The 27128-nt window shown below is 42.2% G+C and overlaps 1 protein-coding gene across 2 annotated transcripts in view; it reads right to left on the reverse strand.

Annotated features, from left to right (window-relative positions):
• The window catches only part of Kcnq3 (potassium voltage-gated channel subfamily Q member 3), a 300325-nt gene that overhangs the window by 67295 nt on the left and 205902 nt on the right, over positions 1-27128 (reverse strand). Inside the window, exon 1 of one of the 2 annotated variants that reach the window (XM_085678922.2) lies at positions 3206-3771. The exons of the other annotated variant lie outside the window; for it this stretch is intronic. Within the exon in view, the coding sequence (XP_085535048.2) occupies positions 3206-3246 (41 nt within the window). The 5' untranslated portion in view covers positions 3247-3771. Of the gene's footprint in view, positions 1-3205; positions 3772-27128 lie in introns of those variants that run through there. 2 annotated transcript variants of the gene reach the window in all.

Raw genomic sequence — 27128 nt, forward strand, 5'->3', positions numbered from 1 at the left:
TGGTTGCTGGAAATGAAAATTAATAAGACCCAATTGCAGCTACAGGCAAACTGAAGAAGTGCATGTGAGGCAGTCAGCATTTATTAACTCTCTAAAGGCTGCACGGGTAAGTATGTATGTATATGTCACATGGGGTGGTGTGGGGGCAGAGTCTTGGGATTGGCTAGACCACAGTCCGGATATGTTTGTTTCGTTCCATCTCAGCTAGAGAGAGGGCCCACTGAAAGCAGCTGTTACTCTAAGCTTGCACATATCAAATAGGCAAGAAACTGGTATGCTCCAGGCTGATTTGAAGCCACCTGCGAGCCCATTTTCAAATGCTCAAGAATTGTGCAATGCTGGCAGTTAAATTGGGGTGCTCCTAAAGACTACCTTCTATAAGCTTATATTTAAATAAAGTACACCTGAATCAAAGATAGGAAAAGGTTCGTATGTGTTATTATCTAGAGACTTTGCATTTCACTTTTATTTTTGTCTCTATATGGAAACACTAATGTGTATTTCTCTGCCCAGCTCTGTTCTGTTTAATGACCTTGAAATTTGCCAGAAATATTTACACCAAAGCAATTGGCTCCCATTGATCACACACCAACACACAATAGAGACTTAAAACATATCCAGACTGAGTTCAAAGGAAAGAACCCCAACTGTTCATCCACTCCACTGACAAGTGGTTAGTGATGGCTGCCCTGGGTTCATTTCTGTTGCTGAGATTAAATATTCAGAAAAAAGAAACAACTAGTGGAGAAAATGTTTACTTGACTTACAACTCCAGGTTACAATTCATCACGGAGGGTAAATCAAACAGCTAGTCACATCTCCACAGTCAAAGCACAGAGAATAAATTCCCCCGAGCTTGCTCATTTGGTGGTTAATACTCCACATCTACATAGTTCGGGACCTTTTGTCTATTGAATGGTGCTACCCACCACAAGCTGAGCCAATTAACAATCAAAACCATCTCCCAAAGACATGCCTACAAGCTAACATGGTTCACATAATTCCTCGCTAAGGCTTCTTCTCAAGCAACTCGAGGTTGATCAAGTTGACAGTTAAACTACCTTGTGCATCACCTGCCATGCGGACTTCAATCACCATTTTCTCAAGGCTGACTGTAACAACACATTCAAAAAAGATCCCTGAATAACGACCTATTAAGGGACGATCCCGTAAGAACACCGGCGTCTAAACCATTGCACATCTTTCAATGAGTTCATCTCATGGGCTTTGTAACTCCTGGGCAGACTCCAACTAAGCTATCAAAGAGGGGTCTCTTCAGGCCTGTTCTAATACAGAAATAAAGATGCTTTAAAGGCAGCTCATTAAGTGTTTTCATGCAAATGGATTTGCCAGGCTCCTTGACAAACAGTTTTCTCTACGGAAGTTAAATATTTTCAGCCTTGTTTATGTTATTAATTTGCTTAGCCAAGTGTGCGGTTATGAGTAAATTTTTAAGAGAGGACGCAAAGACCTTGTGAAGTGAGTCTCGGTACTGAAACTTCAATGAAGGAGGTTTTATGAATCCCACCAAAATGATCACAGATCTTCCTGTACCTCCCAGAGAATAAATCTCTCCTCCATGCAGCCTTGGCAAGGAGGAACCCACAAAAGAGGCTCAAGACGACGAAATGAGTAAATTCAAGCTGTTGCATCCTTAATACAGCAGACAAAGCAAAACACAGAGGTCACCTTGTGGTAAATGGAATGTGAGGTGGAAAAGAACAGGCTACTATATATTTCAGCTTTCGGATCCCGAACAACATCTGGCACATGGGGACCACACAGGAAACTTAATGGCAATGGGCCATAATTTTAACAACAACAAAAATCGAGTAACAGTCGAAAGAAAACAATCATGGAAGAAGATCAAGAAATGAGGATTTATGAAAAAGAATCAAGATCTTTTCTTGCCATATCTCATACAGTCTTTACAAACATCTGGAATGTTGTGTTATTCACTTTTCAGATGAGAAAAATCTAAAGATTATTAAATTACACTTTACTATATTTATTAAACTATACTTTTTAAATATACTTTTAAAAAGTACTTTATTAAATTATACATCTTACTGCTGTGACCTAAGGCCCAAGGGAAGGAACTCAAAGGAGAAGAGGTTGTCTTTTTTTTGTAACTCATGGTTTCAGAGGAGTCAGTGAATGACCAGTTGGACTAAAGTGCTTGGACAAAACATCCTGGTGTCAGGGTATGACAGGAGAAGGTAGTTCGTCATCTACCTGTTGACAGGAAGCAGAAGCAAAAAGATGGGACGAGAAATCAGATATGACCTTCAAAGTTCAGCCTCCAGTTACCTACTTCCTCAGCCTAGAGGTCACCTGTTTAAAGTTTCCAGAACCTCCATAAATAGAGTCACCAGCTGAGGACCATTGTTCAACACATGGGCAGTTCATATTAACTGAGAATTATTTTAGAACAAATCCAGCACTGCACTGCACTGGTAGGAAATGGAGAGAGAGAGAGAGAGAGAGAGAGAGAGAGAGAGGGAGAAATCAAAATTGGATCTGTCTCACTTCAGTTCCACATCTCTGCTCTTTCTGTGTATTGTGGAATGGATGCAAATATGTCTGGAAATATTAAATATTTAATATTTAAATAGAAAATCTTTCCTTTCCCTCCCAAAACATGTAGTGAATTTCTTTCACAAGACAAGCAAGAAAACTAGAAACTGAACACTGATATTGGAAACCCAAGGGGGAATCCAACATCTCTTCATCACATCTTTCACCTTGTCGACGTGGAGAGATGGACCTAAAAAGGGGTGTCTGTCCATGTTCATGTACGCAAGCTCTTCATGTTCATTTATTTTACATGTTAACTTTGGCTAAGCCCAATGCTGAATTCTACTCAAAGGACCTCCGTCCCATAAACTTTTCTTTCTTTCTCCTGTAGATGATAAAATTTAGGAAGGAAATTTTGGCCAAAGTTCATCCAATGAAAAAGACAGTTGAGAACTTGACATAGGCTGTCTCTTACGCATGTTTCAATGAACAGTTTTGTCAAACTCCAATGTGTAATAAGGAGGTCACTTGTTTCCTGGCTGCCCAGACTCCCAAAATAATCACACAGAAACTATATTATTTAAATCACTGGTTGGCCCATTAGCTCTAGCTTTTTATTTGCTAACTCGTACATCTTAATTTAACCCATCTCCATTAATCCGTGCATCACCATGAGGTCGTGGCCTACCAGCAACGTTTCAGCATGTCTGTCTCCAGCCGCAGCTCCATGGCTTCTCTCTGACTCCGCCTTCTTCCACCCAGCACTTAGCTTAGTTTTCCCACCTAGCTCTTGTCAGACTCCAACGTGCTCAGGATCTCCCAGGAGACATGCTGTGTGGTGATTCTGATTTGATGTGTCTGGACTGAACTTGATAAGCTCCCAGAGGATGCCAATATTAAGACCAATCTGGACAGGGAAGATTTTGCATATATCGATGTTTCCTGTCCAGCTCAACACAATTTTCCCTGGTGCAAGGTGTCACTTCTCAGTTCATCCTCTTCGGAGGCAGATTATACCTCTTATCTGTGTTTCAGCGGGGGATGGTTCCCCCACAGGCATGGAGCAATCCTGCTCCTCTCTGAGAGAGTCATTACAGCTCAGCTCTGCTCGACTCTGCTAAGAGAGTTTCGAAGCAGAACTTTCCATTGCTTCTCTGCTCCACTCCACTCTGGCATAAGAAGATCTTTACCCAAATCTCATTCAAGAGAATTATTGGGAGAGAGGAATCCAAGAGAGTGGTTGCCTCTGCCAGAGTGGAGAAAGACAGTTCTCAACTGAACAGGTACAGGGCTTATATAGGGCTTCTCAAGGAGCATAGTTTTTCCGGGGTGAAGATTTCTAGGGTGGGAATTGGTTAAATTTCCATCCCTGAGCTTGGACAAGCTCAGAGACTGGTTGGATTTCAAGCTCAGAGATTGGTTGGTCCTAAGCTCGAGGATTAGTTGGTTTAACCATGCAGGGATTAGTTGGTTTTTGTGCTGAACTGGTCATGCGCAGAGTGTGTTTCTTTCACTGGTCCTTTTTAACCGTTTGGCTCATTTATCAGGATCATGGTGTATTTATTTCTCCGGCTCTAATTTCAGGGCCAAAGTACATTTCTTTGGCTTTGATTTGAGGGCCAAAGTGTATTTCTTCGGCTCTGGTTTCTAGGTCAAGGTGTGTTTCTTTCACTGGCTCTGGTTTCATGGCAAAGGCATATTTCTTTGGCTTTTACTCTAGAGTTGTCGTGTCCAGCTCATTAAATTACACTGGTGATGCAATAGAGTCAGATAGGTAGCCCCCTGACCTTAGTAGAACTTGGCCCCCTTCCTCCCTGTCTATCTCTTCTCTGACCTGGGATATAGCTCTGGTTCCTCTTGTGCCCTTTCAACTTCCTCCCTGCTTCTTTCCTGTTTAAGTTTCATGAAGCTGCCTCAATAAATGGCATGTGAGCCTGAAGTCAGGACCATTTCAACCCACCCCAAAAAGAGTCATTGTGGGTTATCTGATTATAAACATGATAATCATTTCGCAGATTCGTTCAAATCCATTGAGCAAAAGGCACCTATCTCCTCCTGCTCCTCCAAGCCCTTTCTAATCACACTATCCCCATCTTTACGGGCTCTGGATACATAATATTTAACAAAGAGGAAAAATATTTGCTGCTAAGAAAAATGAAGAATTTACCAGCCCATTTAATTCATGTCTTCTGTTTTACACATGAGGAAAATGAGGCTACAGAGGTGAACCTGACATCCGAGGATCCCCAGGAGCAACCTGAACCAGCAGGAACTTCAGGACACTATAGATGTTTTCTTAGGTTCTCTGGCTCACTCTGTTGTGCTATGCACCTCATAGATTCTCATTCATGCCCATTCCTCCTCCTCTTTCTCCTTCTTCATCTTCTCCCAGATCTACTCTCGAATTTGATCATGAGCTGAAAGCAAACTATTCATGCCTGCATGTCTCATCCAAATCTCCCCCATGATCCCAGACATAGGGAAGAACAGCTGTACAGATACTGGGTAGACATTGAGCATTTTTTTCATAAGCAGCTGCTGCAAGCCAGGCTGATTGCTTGACCATGAGATTCTGAGCTTAGGGAAAATTAAAGCTACATAAACAACATTGGTTGCAGCCACTATTGACACTTTTCTCCAAAGCAGAGGACAATGTTTAAGACACTGATTCTCAAGGCCTGCAAGAACAGAAGCAAAGCAGATGCCCTAGCATGTTTGGGTCTGAGCTCTTGGACTTGTTTAATGAAGTTTTATGCTATTTAAAGAGTCCAGTGACTCACCATTCACCTTCACCTTAGGGATAAGGTTAATCTTTCTCTTAATCATAAAGTCAACTAAAAAAAATCCCAATTCATCAAGTTCATGAAAGTAGCTAATATCTAAAATTTGTGAGTTTCTACATCAGCCCATTGGTCTCAAAACTACCTAGAACAAGTGGCCAGAAAATAGATTCTGTTAGGAGTGCCACAAAGACACAAAGCTAACAGCCATTATACGTATGCAGAGGACCTGGTACAGATCCACGTGGGCTCCATGCTTGAAGCTCCAGTCTCTGGGAGCCCATGTGTTTCTCTGACTCTTTTGCCTTCTCTTAGGACTCTTTTTTTTCACATTGAGTTGCCTTGTTCAGCCTCAATAGTAGGGCTTTTGCCTTTATTTTATCTTGTTTTGGCCTATTTGGTTGTTGTCTCTTGGAGGCCTTCTCTTTTCTGAAGAGAAAAGGAGGGGGAGTGGAGAGGGGAGGTTAAAGGGAGCTGGGAGGAGTGGATGGAGGGGAAACTGGTCAGGATGCACTGTAAGAGAGAAGATTCTATTTTCAATAAAAATGAAAAAATAAAATAAATAAAGAAAACGAACTCATAACAGGATATTCCTTGAGTGAATTGCAAAGAGAGAAGCCCATGGCCCTAGGGAAAGCAGTGGATACATGTTCATAGTTCTCACCAAACTGAATGGTCCAGTGAGATGGAGAATAGCGATCATTCTGGGTAGGACAGCAAACAGAAAGAGGTAAAAAGAGGGTTTTGAGTTAGAGGAAAAGAGAATATTCTAGGAGGATGCCAAGAGGAGTAATATTCAGAGATGGACTCAGATACAGGAGAGTTGATGTGGTGGGAATACGAAAGAAGACACCAGGCTGGAGAACAAAGGCACACCAGATGCGGAGGATTTAAAATCGGAGATGAGCATTCTAATGCAGTCCAGTGGGTCTGCCTTTCAGAGAAGCACCGTGTATTCACGCAGCATGACAACAACATATAGGTGGAAATGGGACTTCACAGATCATACTGCTTGGAGTTAAGGCTAGATTTCCAAGAGTAAGGACAGGGATTTTACTTGGAGAGAAAATATCAACTTAATGCCAGCTTGGATGTGACAAAGGTCACATAGGTGGGGCAGAAACAACCGGAAATAGACAAACACTAGGCTAAAGTTAAAGTTCGTGGCCATCCCTGGCTGTCTTGTGTGAAAGTGATAGATCATGAACTCAGTCATTTATTTCGGATTAATAAATCCACACAATCAAGAAAACAGGTGAAATAAGATTCTTTTGACAATAATTAGATTCCGTCAGAAAGAAAAAGCGAGGGGTGGAAGATTTCTAACAACCTTAGAGCTGAGCCATGTGCCAAGAGTTAGGGGGCTCGGATAGGAATGCAGAACAGCGTGTCTTCTCAAATACTTGTTGTCCATCTGGCAGGAAGGCAAGGAGCTATGAAAATCAACGGAATCCATGAGAAGAGTACCATAGCGGAAATGTATACAGAGTGCACCTAGACCATAGATAGAGCACACGGCATTGACCTTACCATCCTCAGAGGTGGTGGGGTTTGATTTTATCATGCTCTCTGGGGGGGGGGGTATCATCTTGCAGTTAAAGGACACTCAGAGCGGGTCTAGAACATGGTTCCAGCACACGTCACTGCTGTCAGGGTAGTGTGAGCCATCACCACCACACCTCCTTCAGCATGTGATGCCACATTTTAGAATGCATGAAGACAGTCTGAAGAATTTTCTTCAGAACACACACTTTATAACTACTCCCCAGCACAGCATTTAAAATTTATGTAGCAAGTGGTGAGCCTACTTGTAAACCTGTATTGATGCAGGAGGATACTGGTGCCATAGGGAGGTTCACTCTGTGATAGGGCAGGATCTTATTGACTTCTTGATCCCTTAGCAGGGCACACAATGCCTGGCAGACAGCAGGTGTTGAGCACATGCTTGTTAAACATAAAAAATCAATTATTGAAATAAATAAAAAATCTAAGCTGTAGAAGCATATTTTCTTTTCAGATAGCTTTAATTTATTGATTCCAACTTTCTATTTGCATCCTTCTAGAGGGTAATGGAGACAGCCTGCAATTAAAACAGACACAGGATGAATTGCTTTTTACAGCTTAATTTCATTGATTGATTAACTGGGTTGGGCTCAGGTCGATAGCGACGGCTGTCGTCTGTGCTGCCCACTCCGGGTGGGGATATTGGTATCTACTTGCCCTTGATCTGGAGAACATGTTCTTCTGAAAGCAACCATCATCAATCCTCCCTGATTCAACTACCCCCTTACTAATTGGTTTCAATTAGTGGGGTCTATAGTACCTCTTGCCAATCTGCAGGAACACACTGCACCTTAACAATCAAACATGAGGAAAGTTTTCTCATTCTGCCACATTTTTAATCCCCTCAAAAAAGTCTTAAAATTAGGTTGATTATAGATAATTGAGTCAAAGGGATCAGGGCAATCCTTAGTCTATGTGGCAGAAAATCAGTCTACACTGAACACAAATATCTTCACTTGGATATTGTTTTGTTTTTATTTTGATTGTTTTTAAGGTTTCGACAATGCCTTGTGCTGTATTTCTATTCTTCTCATTGCAACCTGCTGTTTCTGATGGGTTACACAATGGCAATTCAATTATTCAGAAGGATGGTAAGAGGGTGGGAAGGAGGAGAGAGGAAGAGAAAAAGAGGAAGGATCAACTCTCCCTAGAAGACAGGATTCTTCCTTTGCTTACAATTTCTGGGAGAGGCTGCATTTATCCAAACATTACATCTAAGACTGAGGCAGAGTGTTCCTACCAATCTGTCCTCTTTTGCAAAGAGTTTGAAAGAGATTTGGAATGAATCCTAAAGGGATACTAGTAGGACTTGTTCTATATAAACCGTGTGAGGAAGACCCCATACTCAGTGAAAGGAGAGTGGTCCCCACAAGAGAATTCTTAAAATAGCCTTAAAGTAGTGGGTTGAAGATGTCACTGAAGTTGAGAGGCCCAAGTTCCCATTCGATAGCAAAGGATAGAGTTTGTTTTGACCCAGAGCTGAAACTGTGGGACAGGAAGTCAGGTGGTCTGCATAGAATTACTGGAGTCATTTTCAAGGACAAGCAGATTGTGGCTGGGAAAGTAGAGACATGCCCTAAGTTCTTTTAAAAATCTCACCAGATGTTAGTGCCATGGGGTGTGTGTTAGGAGACAAAACACAAGATGGCAAGGGCATGGAATCTAGGAACCAAAGCAGAGAATAATAATTTCCTCCTTATTATGTTAGCAAGTTGTTTATTGGTGTAACAAATTACCCAAGACAGGCTTGTTACACAGAAGAGGATTATTTTGATTCATGATTTTGGAGGCTGTGTGGTGCAAACTCCAGTGAGGACCCTCCCTCAGCCAACTGCATTACATCATAGCAGAAGGCATACACACGTCTATCTCTGCATAGTTCCTTTCTCTCCTTGGAAGGCCATCAGGATTCAGTCAGGAACACTTCATTGCCAAGATCTGATCTAATCTAAAGGGCTTTGAGAGAACCCATCTCCAAACACTATCTCTGACCTAACTTTATACTGTCTTAATGCCATTAGCGTAAGACTTGAGTGATTAGCTTCAGAGATATAGGGGTCACTAATCATATTTACACAATCAGGCCCTGCTTACAAGTGAAGCCAAGTGGGTACCTTGATATACTGGGGCTGCTCACACACATCACCTTCTGAACGCCAACAATGGTCACTGCTTCTAATCTTATTTCACATACTTTACGTTCACAGCTTGGAAGTGGGCACAAAAGAACAGTCACACTGCATCTGTAAATCAAAGTGACAGAATCTGTAAACCAGGCCTTTGGAAGAAGTCACAAATCATTCACCAGTATATTTCACTGGCTAAAAGGTTCAGGCCGACAGCCCGAAGGAGCTGCACAAAACCAGGCATCTAGAAACCGCTGTTTGTAGGTGACACTGGCTACTGTCCAAGTGGTGACTTTTCCCAGCTGAGCCAAGAAAGGGGATTCAAGTACCAGATGGGACAGATCGCCTTGAAGGGTACTCCCTAGGAGTCTGTATTTCTATGCCAAACATTTGAGAAGGGCACTAACACTGCACTGACAATAATGTGCACGTGAGAATTAAGCCACACACTGTAGAATGTTGTTATCTACTGCCAGAGTTAGGAGTTACATGTGTGTTTGGGAGGATGTGTGGATGCAGGAGCTGGAAACAATTTAGAGAATTATGGTTGTAAGTTATATCCAAAATAAGTGAAGGAACTGAAAGTAGTGTAAGCAGAACCAGAGCCTGTGTACTTTAAACTTATGCCCAGGCATGTTCTCTGCAAAAATAACAGATCCAGCTAAGCAGGGACTCTGCTGTTTGACAGATGTATAAACAGAAGATGAGGCTCACATCACTCACCGAGGGAAGTATCACCCAGCATGGAGTAGTGTCAGGGATCCTGGAACAGGAGTCTGCGAGCAGAGAGAAACTCAGTAGATCTTACCAAGATCAAACCAACAGACACTAGCTAAGCTAGACAGGGAGGCTATCTCTCTGCATCCACATTTTGGCAGTGACAGTTATTGAGGCTCTGTTGAAAGTGCCCCTGGCACATGGGCTTTGTTTGTGTGTGTGTGCATGTGTGAGTGCGTGTGTTTATGCATTGTTGTGTGAAGACAGCATTCCCTAGATTCCTGGGAGGAAATGACAGCTCATCTGAGATTCTCCACTTCTTCTGCACTTGGTGATTCTTCTTTATCATTGGGTTATGGTGAGGACGGCTTCATTGCAATTGCTCTACTGCCTGAACTCAGCCCTTGAGACCACAGACCTAGTTAGCTCTCCTTTGGTTCTTACAATTTTTCCTTTCTTTTTATGTATATATTTAAGGTGCACTACATACTATTATATAATATGTATGTATGTATATATGTATGTATATACATACATAGTCAAATGACTGCCAAGGTTAAGCAAATTAACATATCTATCATTTTCTAGGGTTTCCGTGTGTGTGTGTGTGTGTGTGTGTGTGTGTGTGTGTGTGTGTGTGTGTTAAGAACACCTGAAATCTACTATTAGTAAATGTTCTGGACAAAATACTGTGTTATTTATGTAGCTCTCGGGCTGTTGACTATCTCTCTAGACTTATCCTATGACCACAACTCTACCTTTTGGCAACTTCTCCCCATTTTATCCACCCCTTTTCCCTGAGTAACTATCACTCCACACTCTGCCTGCTTCTATTTGGTGATTGTGTGTGTGGTGGGGGGTGAATACAATACAAGAGGAGTCAAGCTGTATTTTTCTTCTATCTGGCTCATTCCACTCAGCAGAATTTTTTTTCAGGTATATCATGCCTTCACAAGTGTCAGTACCACATTCTAAAGACTAAACAATATCTGCTGTATAATTCATGATTTCCTTACCTATTAATCCACTGATTGACACTTACCAGAAAATACTATTCAAAACACCTCAGGAACTCACAAGTCAACTCAACAATGGGTAAAGAGCATGAATCAATGCTTTTCCTCAAGAACACATATAATGACTAGTCACATTCTCTGTTTTGATGTCTATCTCTTATCTCAGAGACATATTTTACTATAAGAATAACATCATCTATATTTACAACTACATAGAATTTGTCAATATATATGTATATGTATGTATGTATGTATGTATTCTGTAGTTTGCTAAGAACACACGGGCATATCTGCTTTTTATTATCTCACTATATTGTATCTGGTATGTAACAGCCACTCACTACATGGATTATTATTATTGTTGTTGTTTTATTTTATTCTGTTTTCATTTATTCTTTGAAAGTTCCATATGTGTATGGTGTATGATGCATCATGATCATGTTCAACCCTTTAGACTCTTGTTTTCCTTTCCTTTCCTGCCTAAACCCCCATACTTTCAAAAAGTTCCCTTCCCACTTTCATGTCTTTTTGTTTTGTTTTTTGACCCTGTGTTTTTAACTAGGGATACCCACGTAGGCGTGAATTTACTATCCACTGGATCAAGGGGCGATCACTAGTAGCTATAGCATGTAAAACAATGTCACTCCATCCCTAGCATCCATCAACTTCCAATAGCTCTCAGAGGAAGAGCAGGCACCCATGAGGCCCTCTCATGACCACCACTGAACGTATATAGGCCAGACTTTGCATATTCTACACAGGCAACCACAGCTGCTGGGATTTCATGAGTGCAGCAGCCATATTGTCTTCTCTCCATCACTCTGTTACTGCATTCTTTCTGCTCCCACTTCCATGTTGTTCCTTGAACCTTGAATGGGATAATAATAGATATTCCATTTAGGTCTGACCACCCATCAGTAACTTATTCTAAACACTTTGACCAGTTTTAGGAGTCTGTATTAACCATTGCCAACTGTTCTCTGATTCTCCTTGAGTAGTACCAGTCTATAGGCATAAACATAAATATTTAGTTATTAGTTTGACAGCATGTCTATTCAGCAAAACAAAAGCAGTTGGTCTACTTCCTAGGGCCCAGGATCTCCCCAGCCACAGGCTTTTGACCAGACAGGTTCACAATAACAGATATGAGTTCTGTCCTGTGAAGTGGACCTCAACACTAATCAGAAAGTAGTTGGTTACTCCTATAACCATCATACCACTATTGCAGCAAAGGGAACGTCTTGTAGGTTGGTTGTAGGTTGGTACTGTAGCATGCAAGGTTCACAGCTGGGTAAGACCATTGATGACTTTTCTCACCCTGATGCTTGCATAACACCTTCAGGTACTAAGAAAGCTATGGAGCAAGAAGACACTCACTTTCCACAGAAAAGGCTACGATACATGCTTTGTATGCTAATGAGCCCAGATGTGAAGAAACCTGGAAGCAACTATAAATATGTGGCTGCCACTGCTGCTAGGGAAGAAATAAATAAGTGGAACAAAGGAAGCAGGGGATAGGGGAATGAGACTGTTCCATCATACATTGTATAAATTCTATTTCAAATCCATGAATTTCACCTTTAAGTCTATTTTTATGAAACAGTGTTGGAACTTTAATAGAGGTCTTTTCTTATAGGTTTGTGTATGTGAGCTAAGTAACATGGAAGTGCTCAGGAAAACAAATAAACAAAAGCCTAGGCATGCTCAGGAGCGTGGGTATGGGTTTCTCAAAGAACAGTCGGTGAAAGTAAGACATACTCAAGTGTGGGTGTGGATTCCTCAAAGGACAGTCACCCTGATTTAAGTCAACCTCAGGTGCCCCACTTTCCGGCGAAAATGAGTTGCAATAACTCTTAGTAAGCACTGGAGCAGGGAAGGGTTGGGATGGCTCAGGGGAGGCTACATGGAACATTGGCTGGCAGGTTGTAGAGCGGGCTTCACTCAGGAGCTGCTTCAGTTACTGGAGAGAAGGACAGAGATGTGGAAGCCGTGCTGCCAACTCATAGTCGAGGCATCTGTGCGCCGAGGGTCCAGCTCCCCACAGTCTTGTTTTCTGCATTCATTTCCCCAACGTCCTCCTGCTTGTAGGAGTTTAGTATGACTTCAGGTAATGTGACATAAGGTATCAGATCACAGCTGTCTGGTAGAGATTATTCCTCTGCATTGAGCACCTACTATGTGCTTGGGTGCTTTGTCAACCGCGTTCTGTGAAGTTGGGGCTGTTATGACAACTTTCATTTAATGCTCAGGCTTTCCCTGGATGTGCCTGAAACACCGTGCACTGAAAATGCGCTAACAGAGTAAGAACTTTGATTTTTACATGCTAACAATGTTCTAGACGTGCTGTAAAAAGAAAAGTCAAAATTGGCACCAACATGGCCGCTTAGTTGTTTCAGCTAACTAGAAGGTATTGCAATGCTAGAAGCATACTGACAAAAATCAGACCTGCTGCAGTTGGTCAATGCCCTTCTGCACAATCAAGACCCAGCCAGTTCTGTTCCTGCTGATGTGTGATTGATGTATGTGCATGAGTTTTCCCAACGACACAAAATATTTCCATCTCAAAGCAACAAATGAAACACTTTCGTTAAGGGACAGAAGGTTAGTTACATGATTCACCCAACCACCTCACTGTCTGTTTATTAAGATGGCAGGAGAGCAGGGGGGTGGTAGTGCATGCCTTTAATCCCAGTACTATGGAGGCAGAGACAGGTGGATCTCTGTGAGTTCAAGGCCAGACTGGTCTACAAGAGCTAGTTCCAGGACAGGCTCCAAACCTAAAGAGAAACCTGTCTCTAAAAACTGAAGAAAAAAAAGAGGGGAATTTTGGGAATTTGCTCTATGGTTCAGGCAGCAATGGACAACACAGCAGAACAATCTGCATACAAGGAGCTCACATGTTGTAATTAGCTTGGAGAAGTCTTGTGAAATTTAGATTAATTGTTGCATTAAAACACTTGGGGAAATGTCTAGAACATTGCTGATGCGCAAAAAACATAGTTTTCACTCTGTCAATTATTTTATGTCCCTTGGGTTCCAGGTTCATCTGGAGGGAATTTTGGTGAAAGTCTGGAAGTATCAATCTGCCTGGGGATTTTCATTCAAATCTGTGCTCTCAGTCAATTCCTGAAGAGAAGAGAGGAGTAAGAGTCAGACGAGATGATGGGAAGAGGTTCTACCAGATGAAACCAGGGGGTTGGATGCAAGATCTGAAATAGATCTCTGCACATTGAGGAGCTGAGTCCTTACCGGGCAAATAAAAATAAAGTTTGAAGCTAGGGATGGTGGTTGCAAACACGGGAATCGTAAGTTCAAAGGCAGCCTGAGTTACATGGTAAGTCTCTGTCTCAAAGAAACAACAAATGAAATTCAATGAGAAGTTTGAGAGGAGGAGAAGGTGCAGCCAGGGCTACCCAACACTCAAGTTCAGAAAGATGCGGCCACTAATGAGACTTTTCCAGGACAATGTGCATGACAGCCGCAACCAGGCTGATGGTCAACTCCAAATACAATGAAGACCGAAAGTCGAGGATAATAGGAGTTGGGTATGGTGGGGCCAGCAGATGTTCCTCACTGAGGTTTGGTGTATGAGCATGTCTGGAAGAAAGTTGGTGAGTCGAATTCTGGAGATTGTGTTCACAATGTCTTCTGGATGGGATCTTCCAAACATGCAGTCAACAAACACAGGCAGGAGCTTAACAGACTCGGAACAGGCACTGGAAATTGGGAAGCAGTGAGCTACTAGGTAGTCAGCTCACCCACAGAAACACCCAGGACCAAGGACAGCACTCCAAATAAGCAGAGGCATTCTTCCCTGAGACCTTTAAAGAGACATATTCTTGCCACTAACTATACTGAGTAAGGGATCAAATATAGCATCTCCTTCTTACCTGGGGCAAAATATAACAGAAAGAGTGAAGTCCTGGGCTGAATGCATTATGACTAATGACATGCCACAGTGTCCTATAGAAGACTTGGCAGAAGGCACTGTCAGAACATTAGCTCACGTAATTGGCATCTCCAAGAGCGCATGTGTTACAGAAGGCTTGCAAGTTCTGGCAAGGAGGGACAGACGGGGTCTGATCACTCAGATTTCCACAGCTGCTGGAAGGACCCTGCATCTAGGAAGGCTGTCTGTCAATAACATTTGTTTCCTTGCTTCAGGGCCATGTGGGGTCTGACTTGCCTGTTACAAGGGACAGGATTCAGCAACATCCACGTCTTTCCGCAGAGGCTACTGCCCCCAGGAAAACCCAACTGGTATACTAAGTGGCCCTTTCAGGTTTTTAGTAGCAAGTGTCCTTGGAGGATGCATGGCCAAACTGACAGGCGTCAGGACACAGAACACCTCTGCCCTTTCTAAGGTGGAACCCACATATAGAAAAGCAAAATCACATCCACGCTCAGCAGAGAGAGACAGAGAGAGAGAGAGAGAGAGAGAGAGAGAGAGAGAGAGAGAGAGAGAGAAGAGAGAAGAGAGAAGAAAGAGAGAAGAGAGAAGAGAGAGAGAGAGCTCTTACCACATTAAATAATAGACATTTTCTTACAATGTATCTCCCTACTACTCTGGAAAGTCCCTATATTTTTTCCAGGGAATTAAAAAAATGAAATACTAATAATATCTACCAGAAGGGTATACTTTAGTTGTGATTTTGTTATTTGGATGCTATTTTTGGGAGGTGTCATCTAAACATACATCAACCTAGTGTTTACTCTGTGCTAAGAGTCCAACAGTATCATTCTTTCCCCTCTTCCTTTCTACTAACAAATACCCAATTTCATTAAGAACCATTCCAAGCACTCCTACAACTTTCCTGATAGCCTGAGTGGTCAGGTGATACTATATTGGCCAATGAAACATAAGGAGGCCTCTTCATGATCGGTTCCTGTGTCTTCCTTAGGTGCTATGCATCAATTTAATGTATATGGATACAGCATTGCGAGCATCATGAGGCAACCAACACAGAAGGAAACTAGAATGGCCATGTAGACAATGGCCCTGGCATTGTTGAGTGGCAGAGAAAGTGTCAGCAGCTTCTTGCTTCATTACCTTATGTGAGAAAAATCCAATTCCCTCTTCTCTGTCAACTTCATTAGGGACCTCCTGTCCACACACATCAAAGCCAGCTAGTACTGTCTCCCAGGCTGGAACAGTTCACCCAGGATACTCAGAAAGTGAGAGTTGTCTATTGCTAAAAGCAAAACCGGACTAGATGTGAGAGCTTCTCATTTTTCAAATCAAGATGCCAAGTTCAAGTATTTCTTGTGACTTCACTTGGGTTCTGTTAAAAGAAAGTCTTTTGCTTTATTTTCCTTTTACTCCTGCTTTCTAATCTAGATTCCCCTAAACTCTTTCTCTCTATATATAAACCATCTGTCTATTGGTTATATTTCCAGCCTAACCTTGACATTCTGCCAATGTGTGGAAAGCCTGGTACATTTAGGATATATTTTGGGTTATCTCTGAGCCACAGTCTCACATTAGCACCAACTCAGAGCTGATAACTCACCCAGACAGTCTAATCTGAAACCACCAATGGAGGTTTGGTTTGTGCTTCTGACATTCTCCGGGAAGAAGAGGAGAGAGTGGGGGCGAACATCCTGCTCCCTTCCATTCATCTCATATACAAACACATCACTCTCCTTTGCTGGGTGAGATATCAGCCCAGACAGGGCCCTTCATTTAGCTGGGCCTTAGTCATAACACATAAAACAAAGATAGAATTTTCTTTTATTAATATTTTACAGAAAGCTATATTAGATGAATACATACATAATGGGGTTGTATCTTCTACTGAATTTAAGTTATGGGGGTGGAGAGGCAGGGAAAAAATTTATTTATTAATAAAAAGTCATTTTAAGTATCTCCACAGTAGTCTAAGGTTCATTTTTTAAATATGTATGTACACATGAACGCATGTGCTCATGAACAACCTCAGAGACATTGGATCCTCCATGGAGGTGGAGTTACAGAAAATTGTGAGCTGTCCAGTGTGGGTGGTAAGAATCAAACCCAGGTCCTCTGCGAGAGCAATATGGACTCTCAATCCCCTTGAATATGGGACATCTCTCAAACTACTCCTTAAATTGTCAGATTCTAGCACGTCGTGTATTTCAGATGAAGCTCTAAAGAAAAAGGTCTAATTTGACTTGTTGAAAAAAATGATGGGGTAAATTAATTGAGGCCCAGATAATTTATTATCTGAGCTAGATCACCTTTGACAATGAATGATGGAGACATACATAATGATGCCGATGCCCTGGGTGCAACTGAAGTAGACCTGGAAAAGCAGTGAATGTGATCATCCAATAAAAGGGAAAAATGTAATTTCCCCTAGTGTGTACATCGCTCAGTGCTGACCAGACTCATGTACAAATATGAAATAACCCAGTGCTGCTGTGTTAACACTGCCCATTGTGGCAACCATGACACTGCGTATCCAGGAGTCAGTTCTGGCTTTGAAAGGTGGATTTTAATATCCTCCTAGCAAATTAGGAAAGGGATTGATTACTGCAACACATTACTAGTCTGTGGTGATGGAGTCAGAACTGTGCACAGTTTTTTCCAAAATAACTGATTGTATAAATGGCAAGGAGAACTCCAGGCAAAGCACTTTTTGGGAGAATCATTCAGGGAAAACCATACTGTAATTCTTAGCCAATTCCAAGTCACAGTTGCCTTCTGCAGGGCAGAGGAAGAGGGATGCAAGAACACAGAAGAATCAACCTGGGCAATTTTGAGATAGTGCATTTACAGAGCATACACTTTATCCTGGACACTATGACAAGCAGGCACACATTGTACCTTACCTAATTTCACAGCAAATATTAGACACGAGCATATATTCTTATTTTTTCATGTAGAAAAACTGAGCCTCAGCTACTTTAATGACTTGTCCACATCTAGGCAGCTAGTGGCAGATTCAAAGTCTGTTCTCCTCTCATAGGCTAGATCTGGAAAACCCAGCACCTCAAGACCATGGGTTTCTCTCTAGGAACACTGTTCTCAATCCAGTCCCCAGCCAGTCCTACCTGGGCCATTGAAGGGGCTTCATTGCATAGGTCTGTGCATGTAGTTCATTCTCTACGCAACAGAGGTATTTGAAAAGCAAATCAGATCTAATAGTCATGATTGCATTTATTGTAAATAAAAATCACTGAATTGTACATGTATTTTCTAGTGCATAAGTTATAGATTTAAAAGGTGTTGGGAAGCATCAGATCCATCAAGTTCTAAGATATTTAAGGTAGAGCTCATCACTCTCCAATGGCTTCCTATAATGTGAGCATCTGGACTGAGGTAGGCTTTCCTCATGTTGCATGAAGCCCCCTCTGACAGATGCCTCCTAACTTTCTAACTCTTTGACTAGCCATTTCTTCATGACTAGTCTCTCTCTACACACATTGTGAGCTTGAGATTCTGGGCTTTGAATTGACTTGACACTGGTCTGGGAACATTCCACATATCTCTGCAGGGTTGGCTCATTCCTACCATTTGGATCTTGGCCCATATATCATTTCTTTCAAATGACCTTCTCTGTATATTCAGGACTAGTTACCACGTCTCTGCATCACCTTCCATAGAATTTCCAAGCTTCTTTGTTGCTGGTGCATGAAAACCTCATCTTCCTCTCCATAGTCTGGTGACAATGTAGTGGGACTCAGTGATACTGGTGAAAAAGCCAAGATATTTGTCTTCTCACCTTGATCACCACTGAAAGGAGTTTTCTGGGCTTTCTTACAAAACCATAGTTGCAAAGAGCAAACTTTGTCTTTGTTTGGAGAACACTGAATTCTGCCTGAGAAACAACATTTTGAAAAGAAAAAAGGATTCATTCTTTGGAACAAAAATTGTTTTCCATATGTTTCTCAAGCCACGGTCTCTACTTGGTTATTCAGTACCAAACAACAAGCTGACCCCTAAAGCTTGAATGGAAGAGGAAAAAAATCAAACAAAAGGATCTTGGGAATGCTATTCCACCCAGGTATACTATAGTCGGGGAGGGCCGGGATGGACAGTAGAGGGACAGACACAAGGCCATGAAGCTCTGCAGGTCTGGAAAGACACTACGAGGGAGAGGGACAAGGCTATAAAACACTGCGTGGGAAACTCTCCTTATGACTGGTGATGTCTAAGTCTTGGCACAATGTTAACTATTATAGCTCTGAGATATTCCAAAGAAATACCAGCCTCCATTGATTTTACTATCTGTAGAGAAGACCCTCTTCTGTAAGTCAATTCAACCCTGAAATTGAGTGACAGGGAAACCGGGAATAGGGCTGTTTCACCCATAGCTGCTCTGTTCCGCCTCCCTCCCATTTCATTTCATTCCATGGTCAGAGAGCTCCCGTAAACACACTCTGCTCCTCTCCTTGCAGGTTGCTAAATCCGAGGTCTAATCAACCATGTTCTAGCACATGAATAAATAAGCGGTGAGCCAGACACAGGGGGAGTTTAGCACCTCTGTAAGTACCTCTCAGGTTATTACTTAGAGAATTAAAGTACATTTCTAGAGAGCCACTGATTTAAGAGGTTGGTGATGTAGGGATAGATAAAATGAGACTCATATAATTAGAGAAAGGAGGAAGTGGAAGGGAGGCAGCTAGCCCTCAGGAAGCCTCAGGCATTAGCAGCAAAACCAACAGATAGAAAAATATAAAAGACTCTGGGGCTGCACCTCCCAAGTGCCATGGGTGCAGTGATGTCCAGTGTAACGGACTGCTCAGAGGAATGAGTCAGATCTCACAAACATCTGCGTTTGTTGAAAGACAGATTGAAACAGATGGATTGTTGAAGGAGTCTCAGCTAAATAGAATGCAGCAAGACCTGAATTTGAATTTGGCTCTGACCCAGGGAAGTTGAGAAGAACGAGGCTGAGTCATTTTAAGTTTCCGTGTCTCAGTTTCTCTGTTGGCAAAACACTCTCCAAGTTGTGACTCTTGAGAGGGGTGATGTCAACTCACAAAGAACAACCTTCCGCATGAGGTATGGAACCAGGAAAGCCTTGCTTCCATTCTCATCTCCCATCTACTTAAAAGCACAGCCTTTGAGGTCCTCTGATGATATGTAAATCTTGGTTCTGTTGCTTATTATATGACTTTGGTAGTACTCTAGATCTCAAGGAAATTCTGTCACTTGGGCTTACGGCACCATTTTCAGATGGGCTCTGGGAGGAGACGAACTGTAGATTCCTTTGCATTTAGCTCTTATGTCGCCTCATGCAGCTGCATGCATGTGCAAAGTCCCTTATAGGTTCATGTGTTCAAAACACTTGGTCCTCATCTGATGATGCTATTTTGAAAATCTGTGTAAGCTCTAAGAAATAGATCAAGGCTAAAAAAAGTAGGTCACTGGGGGTAGGGTCTTACGGGTTATATATAACCTAGCCCTGTGTATGGCCTGAGCTCTCTGAATCCTCATCCACTGTTATGTAAACAAGATGCATGATAATCCTGCTGCCGCAATCAGGAGCTTCTTTCACCACCATGAATGTTGTCATGCTTTTCCTGCTATGATGGATTGTATCCTCTCAAACTATGAATGAAAGTATACAATTTCTCCCTTATGTGGCTTCTTTCCAGCAGTCTATCACAGCGACAAGAAATTAGCACTGATAATTGGTCCCTAGAAATCAGGGTGTCACTACCATAAACCCGACTATGTGGTCTGTAGGCCTTTGGCATTGGTTCTAGAAAGACTGTAGAAACATTTGGAGAGGTCTTAAATAGGTCTCAATGCTGTAAGCAGAGCTTAACGATCAATTTGCTTGGAGTCCAGAAGATAAAATTGCCGCTAGTACAGCAGGCAGGACAGAATGTCGTCCTGAGACCTCAGAGGCAGGGGAAAAGACTAATGAGACCTGGGCTGGAGAACATTCATCTTACATTCCGACAAGGCATGGGGCTACATTCTGTTCATGTCCTAAAAATGTGAATGGGCTGAATTCAAAGGCACGAGACCAATTTGTTCAATGAGGAAAATTTCAAGACAGCACACCATCCGGTCTGTAGTGTGGTTGCTGCTCCCTGCTTTTAGCCAAGTATACTGTGTGTGTAATTTGCTGAGGAAACGAACAAAGCTGAAGTTGGGATATGCTGAGCTGCAAAGAACTTTGTACTTATTAGAGATATCAAAGCCATTAAAGAGACACTGCACATTTTTTAAAAAAAAAACCAAGACAATAGGAAAAATGATTTGTGGGAAAGCTCCAACCCATTGCAAGAGCCAGGGTATAAAGCTGAAATTCCCTGTGATAAACATTCATTGGAAAGAACAGTCCCTGGAAAAGATAGAGCTTCTCCCTCTCTGCTGTTTTGTTTAAAATAGTTGTCTAGGGAATGTCTTCCAGAGACAGCTATGGAGACGGGCTCAGGATGTAATGTGAGCAGACAGCAGCTGGCACTGATCGCACACACAAAGAACACAAGAATTACAGACTCGTGGGATCTTGGGCCAAGGTCTCAGAAAAAAAAAAAATCTGATGACATCAGTCAGTGTGTAGCAGAGTCAGATATCCTAAGAGCAGGCCCTGAGAGGCCATTGCATGAAGATCTGAAAGTGAAACCTACATTTCAAGGGAGATCTCAGCATTGTGGGTGTGTGCATGGCCCATTTTCTGAGGAAAGCTGAAGTCACTCAGAGAGGTCAACTTATGAGAGAGGCCACAGTTGCTATGGAAAACCTGACTATAAGAGTAGAGCTGTCCAAGCCTACTGAAGTCAAAATGATGCCCTCACAAAACTCAGTTGTTAAATAGTTTTGGCATTAGCTGTTTGCCTTGCTTTTATCTAATTAGTCTTTCTTTTCTATCTCTCATGTCCTCATTTTGGAATGAGAATTTTGTTTCTGTGACATTGTAAATTGGAAGTGGACAGCCTTCTTCTGGAGTCTAACTCGGCAAAGCTATATTATTTGCCTGTCTAAAACATCTGATTGGCCAAATACAGAGCTGAATAGTCAATATCAAGGTAGGAAAGAGGAGTCGGTGGGGCCTCTAGGCAGAGAAAATAAATAGGAGAAGAGATAAGAGGGAGGAGCAAGAAAAGGAGGAGGAGAGGAGGACGCCAGCCACCCAGACATACAGCCAGCCATGTAGTAAGATGGAAAGGAGGGTATATAGACAGAGAAAGGTACAAACCTTGAGGCAAAAGATAGATGAAATAATTTAAGACGAGCTGGCTAGAAACAAGCTGAGCTAAGACCAAGCATTCATAAGTAAAAGTAAGTCTCTATGTATTTATTTGGGAGCTGAATGGCAAGCACCTTAAGAGTAAAACAAAACAAAACAACAACAACAAAAACAACCCAATTACATTGGACTTAATACATTTTGCATGATTAAACACTCATGAGCCTATGGTGCTTAAGGCTTAAAGGTACTGTGTTATGTCCTAGCCCTATCTGTGCCTGCATTTGAGTGCTTGAGTTTTTAGCTGCTGGGGCAGTTTTGAGAGGGTGTAGAAGCTTTAGGAAATAGGGCCAGGCTGGAGAAAGGGGATCACCAGGCAGAGGTGGCTTATAGCCTGACCTGACTTCTGATCTGAGATCTTTTTGCTTCCCGGTTTGCAGAGATATGAGCAAACTGCCTCATGTTCTCAATGGCTTCTTCAGGAAATTCTCCCTGTGTATGAACCCTGCCAAACCTTCCCTGCCAGAATCTGCCATTTTAAGCTGTGGCTAAAATAAATCCTCTTTCCCTTAAAATATTTGTAACAGGTATGTCACAGCAATGAGAAAAGTAACAAATACACCCATGTCAAGAAGGCCAAAGCTAGTCACTCTTCCGGGAGCACATGCTCTAATTCAAGCTTCTCCTCCAACCACCATCCTGCCCTGCTCTGTTGCATACCAGTTTCCAGTCTCCTCCACCTACCAGCCTGCTCAACTTCCTGTTCATCAGTCCCAGATTTCTACATCCATCAACCTGTCCAACTCTCTTGTACATTAACCCCAGAAAACAGGGCTAACATTTCCCCATACAGGCACCCAAACCAGACTTAGTGCCAACAACATCAAGTCCTCGATCCCTGACAAGAGAAGCCCTCAACATCCCCCATCATAAGAGGGTACATATTTTAACAATAAAATTAAATACTATTTCTTACTTTCCTGGCAAGAGTGAAGATACTGTAAACAGAGATGCATGTGGCCCCCCATTTAACCAACAGACCATTAAAACTGATCTGCAAAGTATTAGAATATCACAAGGAACTTCAGTCTAGAAGAAGGAAAAAGATGAAGTCCTGGGTACCAACTCTGTATTCCAAGAGCTTGTCTTTATGAATAAGAACTCTTAGAAAGATCATTGAACTTCAAAAACTGATTGACTGATTAGAACTTCAATGGTGAAGGGATGTAAGGATGCTGCAAATCAGAGCCAAATTACTTTAGAATACCTTTAATCCCTTTAATAGACATTTACTGCCTTCCTCTGTATGAGACCTAACAAATTTGTGACTAATAGATAAATTCTTTGGATGTAAACACATAAAGTTAACTTCTATCAATCATTAGGCCAAGAATGTCATCAGACTGTGTCTGAGGCCTGTGTAGGTTAAGATTTCCCCATTTTTTTGTAGCCCATCTATCTGATGCACTCATTAATGTACTGGAAAAATGTCTTGATTTATAATTTTCCTTGTTCGGTTACTGTAAAAATTCATGAAAGTAGAGCCTCATGGAGAGTTGCTAGTTGACAAACTTAAATCTTTTCCCAGGTCCCTGTCACTCATAGTTGGCTCTAGGATAATGTCTCTTTTTCATTTGAAGATTAGAAGTAAAGGGCTGTGTCTTTTCTGATGATCAATTTGGGGCCTCAAAAGGATAACACACTCTTCACCAAAGGACTCAACTGCACTGGCACCAGACATCATTACAAGGGATCCCCTGTTGCCAGCTATGTAGTCTTGTCTTCCTGTTCAGAAGTTTGTGAGTCCTTTCTGGGAGCTGGTTCCTCCTTAGATTTGGTCATTTGTCCAGTGTTGTACTTTGAGCTGTGATTTTGTAGGATGCTATTCTTTGGGATGCTTGGTTTGTTTTCACAGCAGTTGTTTAACGTATCTGCTTTGTGTGCTTCGGGAGCATTTTGGTGTCTGAGTGTTCTGCCTATTTTCAATTTCATTGGTTCTTGTAACTTTGAAGACTTTCTGGCCATCCATGGGATTAGTTAGGAGATGTAATGATGGAAGGAGAGAGTATGGGAAGATATGACTGGAACTGGGGATCATCTGAGGGGTGATATGAAACCCTAGTGAGTGGAAATTTCCTGAAACCTATGAGGTGACTATAGCAAGAACTCCTAGTAGTGAAAGATGTGGACAAGCTATTTTCTATAATCAGGCAAGGCTTCAAGTGGTGGGATTGGAACATTAACCCAGCCTCACACTCTTTGACCTACAATATGTCTTCTCTGCAAGATATCCTGGAGCAATGGTGGCTCAGAGTTTGTGGGAGTGGCCAATCAATGACTAGTCTAATTGAATATCCACTCCAGGAGAGGGAGCCCTTGACTGAAACTGCTTAAATGATCAGGAACTGGAAACTGGACAGCCCAGAGACATAGGGAAGAAACAAACACAACTGGCCAAAAAAAAGGAAAGTCAATGACATGGTTTTTAATATTAATCATAGATCAGTGCCTAGCCCAATAACCATCAGAGAGGCTTCCTCAGCTACTACTAGGAGTAGATGTGTAGACTCTCAGCCAAATAGTAGGTAGCTTTTGGGAATATCTGAGGAAGATGCAAAGGAAGCATTGTAGGGGAAGAGGGATTGAAGATGCAGGGAGAACAAGGCCTACAGAGCCAATGAAGTAGGGCTCATAGAAACTAAAGCATGATTCTTTTTCCAGTTCTTGAAACCCTTTTCCTCCTGCTGGGTTGCCCTGTCCAGCCTTGATATGAGGGTTTATGCCTATCTTATTGTATCTTGTTATTCTGTGTTCAGTTGCTATCCCTGGGAGACTTGTTCTTTTCTGAAAGGAAACGGTGGAGTAGTAAATCTGGGGGAGGGAAAGGGGAGGTGGTGGTGGGAACTAGGAGGAGTGGAGCGAAGGAGGGGAGGCTCTGGTCAGAATGTACTGTGTGAGAGATGAATGAATAAAAAGAAAAAATAGAAAATAGTCATCTATAACACACTTAAAAAAAGAGAGAGTACATATTTATCAGTTCTGCTTTATGACATACTCCAAGCACCTAAACTCATGTCTGGTACAGGGTAGACTCTCAAGAACACATCATTTAGCTTATGAAAGTCTACTGTGTATCCATGGTAGGTGATTTTACCTGTCTACCCCTTAACTGCTCACAACAACCCAGTGTCAAATTACACTGTGATAACTTTACCGACGAGAGACCTAGTGATGAGAAATCACTTACTCTAGTTCATACAGCTGAAGGCCTGCAGCCACCCCCACTACCACACTCAGTGACGTCTAAGCACAATGTAAAATTCTGCTTGGCTTACAATATTATGCAATAGAAACTGAAAGGGGTATGGGGACCAACTCACCCTAGCCTGCATCAAGTGCCATGGCAGAGCCAAGGGCATCTGGGCACATCAAGGAGATTGTAATTTGCTTAGGAACTCGTCCTTCTCTGAACAACCACTTAACAGCAACGGATTTCTTCTGAGACAGGAAGTAAACTCAGCTAATTTTTGCATGCATTAGTGGAAAAGAGATATCTTTTTAAATCCTGTAGAAAGACAAGTGCCTCTTATGTGGGCGAGTCAGGGTTGTTGACCTGAGAGATGCCTAATGCATCTACTTGACTCTGGCCAGCAAGTTCTTACTAGTCAATTAGCAAACAAGTAAAATATCTATGGTATGTAGGGCACTGTACAAAGAACTACAGGGGTGGGATGCATGGCTGGCACTTAGATTCCCTGCAGGAATCAGGGGGGCTGATGGCATCCATGAGTTTGCATAAATCCTTTGCATCATCCAATCTTCAAGATCAGTTTAGAAAATTAGTGCTGTTATGCTTATAGCTTTCGAAAGACCCGGCCACAATCATACAATCAGCAAACAGCAGAGTTAGGATTTGAGGAAACTGTCAAAGCAAGTACGGTGGTAAAGCGGAACTGGGGCGAGTTACACCTATCTTGCCACTGTCTGCCTGGTGCTGAGCTAGGGAATACACTTCTAGGTTGAGAAGGATAGGGAGAAAGAAAGGAAGAAAAAAAGAAGCAAAAGAGATAGGAAAGAAAAGGAGAGAAGGAGAAATGAGGGACAGAGGAAAGAGAGGGGGAAAGAAAAGAAAGGAAAACTGAGGACAGAGGAGAGTTTGAGCCAAGAAAGATAAATGGGAGAGAGTGGGAGTCCAGGTTGAGTGTGCAGAATATACAGTCCTCTAATTGAGACTTTCTCCTTTTAGCCAGGAAGATCAAATGAAGGAAAAATCACAGCCCTGATACCAGGAACCCGTATTATACAGCACCTCTTTTCTCCCTTTGCTCTCCCAAAAGCCTATGTTTGGGAAATCCTAGCTGCAACCCCTCCTTTTGCATGTGTGAGATTAAATTCAAGTCTGAGGATCCATAGTCTGAGTCTTGCTACACAGAGACGGGCTGGTGTCTTTTCTGCCGCATTATCAAGAACCACAGAAGCCTGTGATGCACTATTTCTCTTTCTACCCATGTCATTCCATGATCACACGCTGCCATCTGTAGTCTGAGGGAGAATATTTCTTTATTACGTACTGCTGTTTTGAATTATGAAACCATTCTGACCCCAGCATCCAATGATGTCTAACTATGGCAAGAAAGGAAGGGAAGGCTACCCACAATTCCACTCTCCTATCATGCTAGAATCATCTCTGTTGTTCTTTCCTGCATGCATTTACATAATTGCACAGGGGCCCATTTTAAGAAGCATTTTGAGTGGTCTTTTCCTATCCCCCAAAAGACAGGACTTAGAAGTCATACCTATCTAAAGCAAAGGCCTTGGAAAGAACAGAGTTCCTTCTGTGATTATCTTCCTGTGACTCGGTTTTGGTTTCTTTATTTACTAAAGGGGAGCAATCTCACTGTACTTATTCAAAAAAGGGCTCCAAGTTGACAACTTCAAATGCCAAGACTGTGTTTCATGGATAACGGGCTGTTCATGGCTTGGGGTGGTCGCTCAGTAAATGCAGTGCTGCTTGATTAACTATAGAAACCTCAGTTAAATCCCAAGAAGCACTAGGTATGGTGGTGTACACTTGTAACCTCAATGTACAAGGAGAAACAAGTGGATCTCTGGAGCTCACTGATGGTCGAGGCTACTGGTTGAGCTTCAGGCCAGTGAGAGATGTGTGTGTTAGCAAACAAGGAAGGTAGTGTTTGGGAAATGATAGCCACTGTCCTCTGACCATCACATGTCCACCACATATAAACATGCTGCTCATACACCCTGCCATGTATTTATACA

The sequence above is a fragment of the Myodes glareolus genome, chromosome 19 (genome assembly GCF_982192425.1).
Source record: "Myodes glareolus chromosome 19, mMyoGla1.1, whole genome shotgun sequence".
NCBI classification, from domain to species: domain Eukaryota; kingdom Metazoa; phylum Chordata; class Mammalia; order Rodentia; family Cricetidae; genus Myodes; species Myodes glareolus.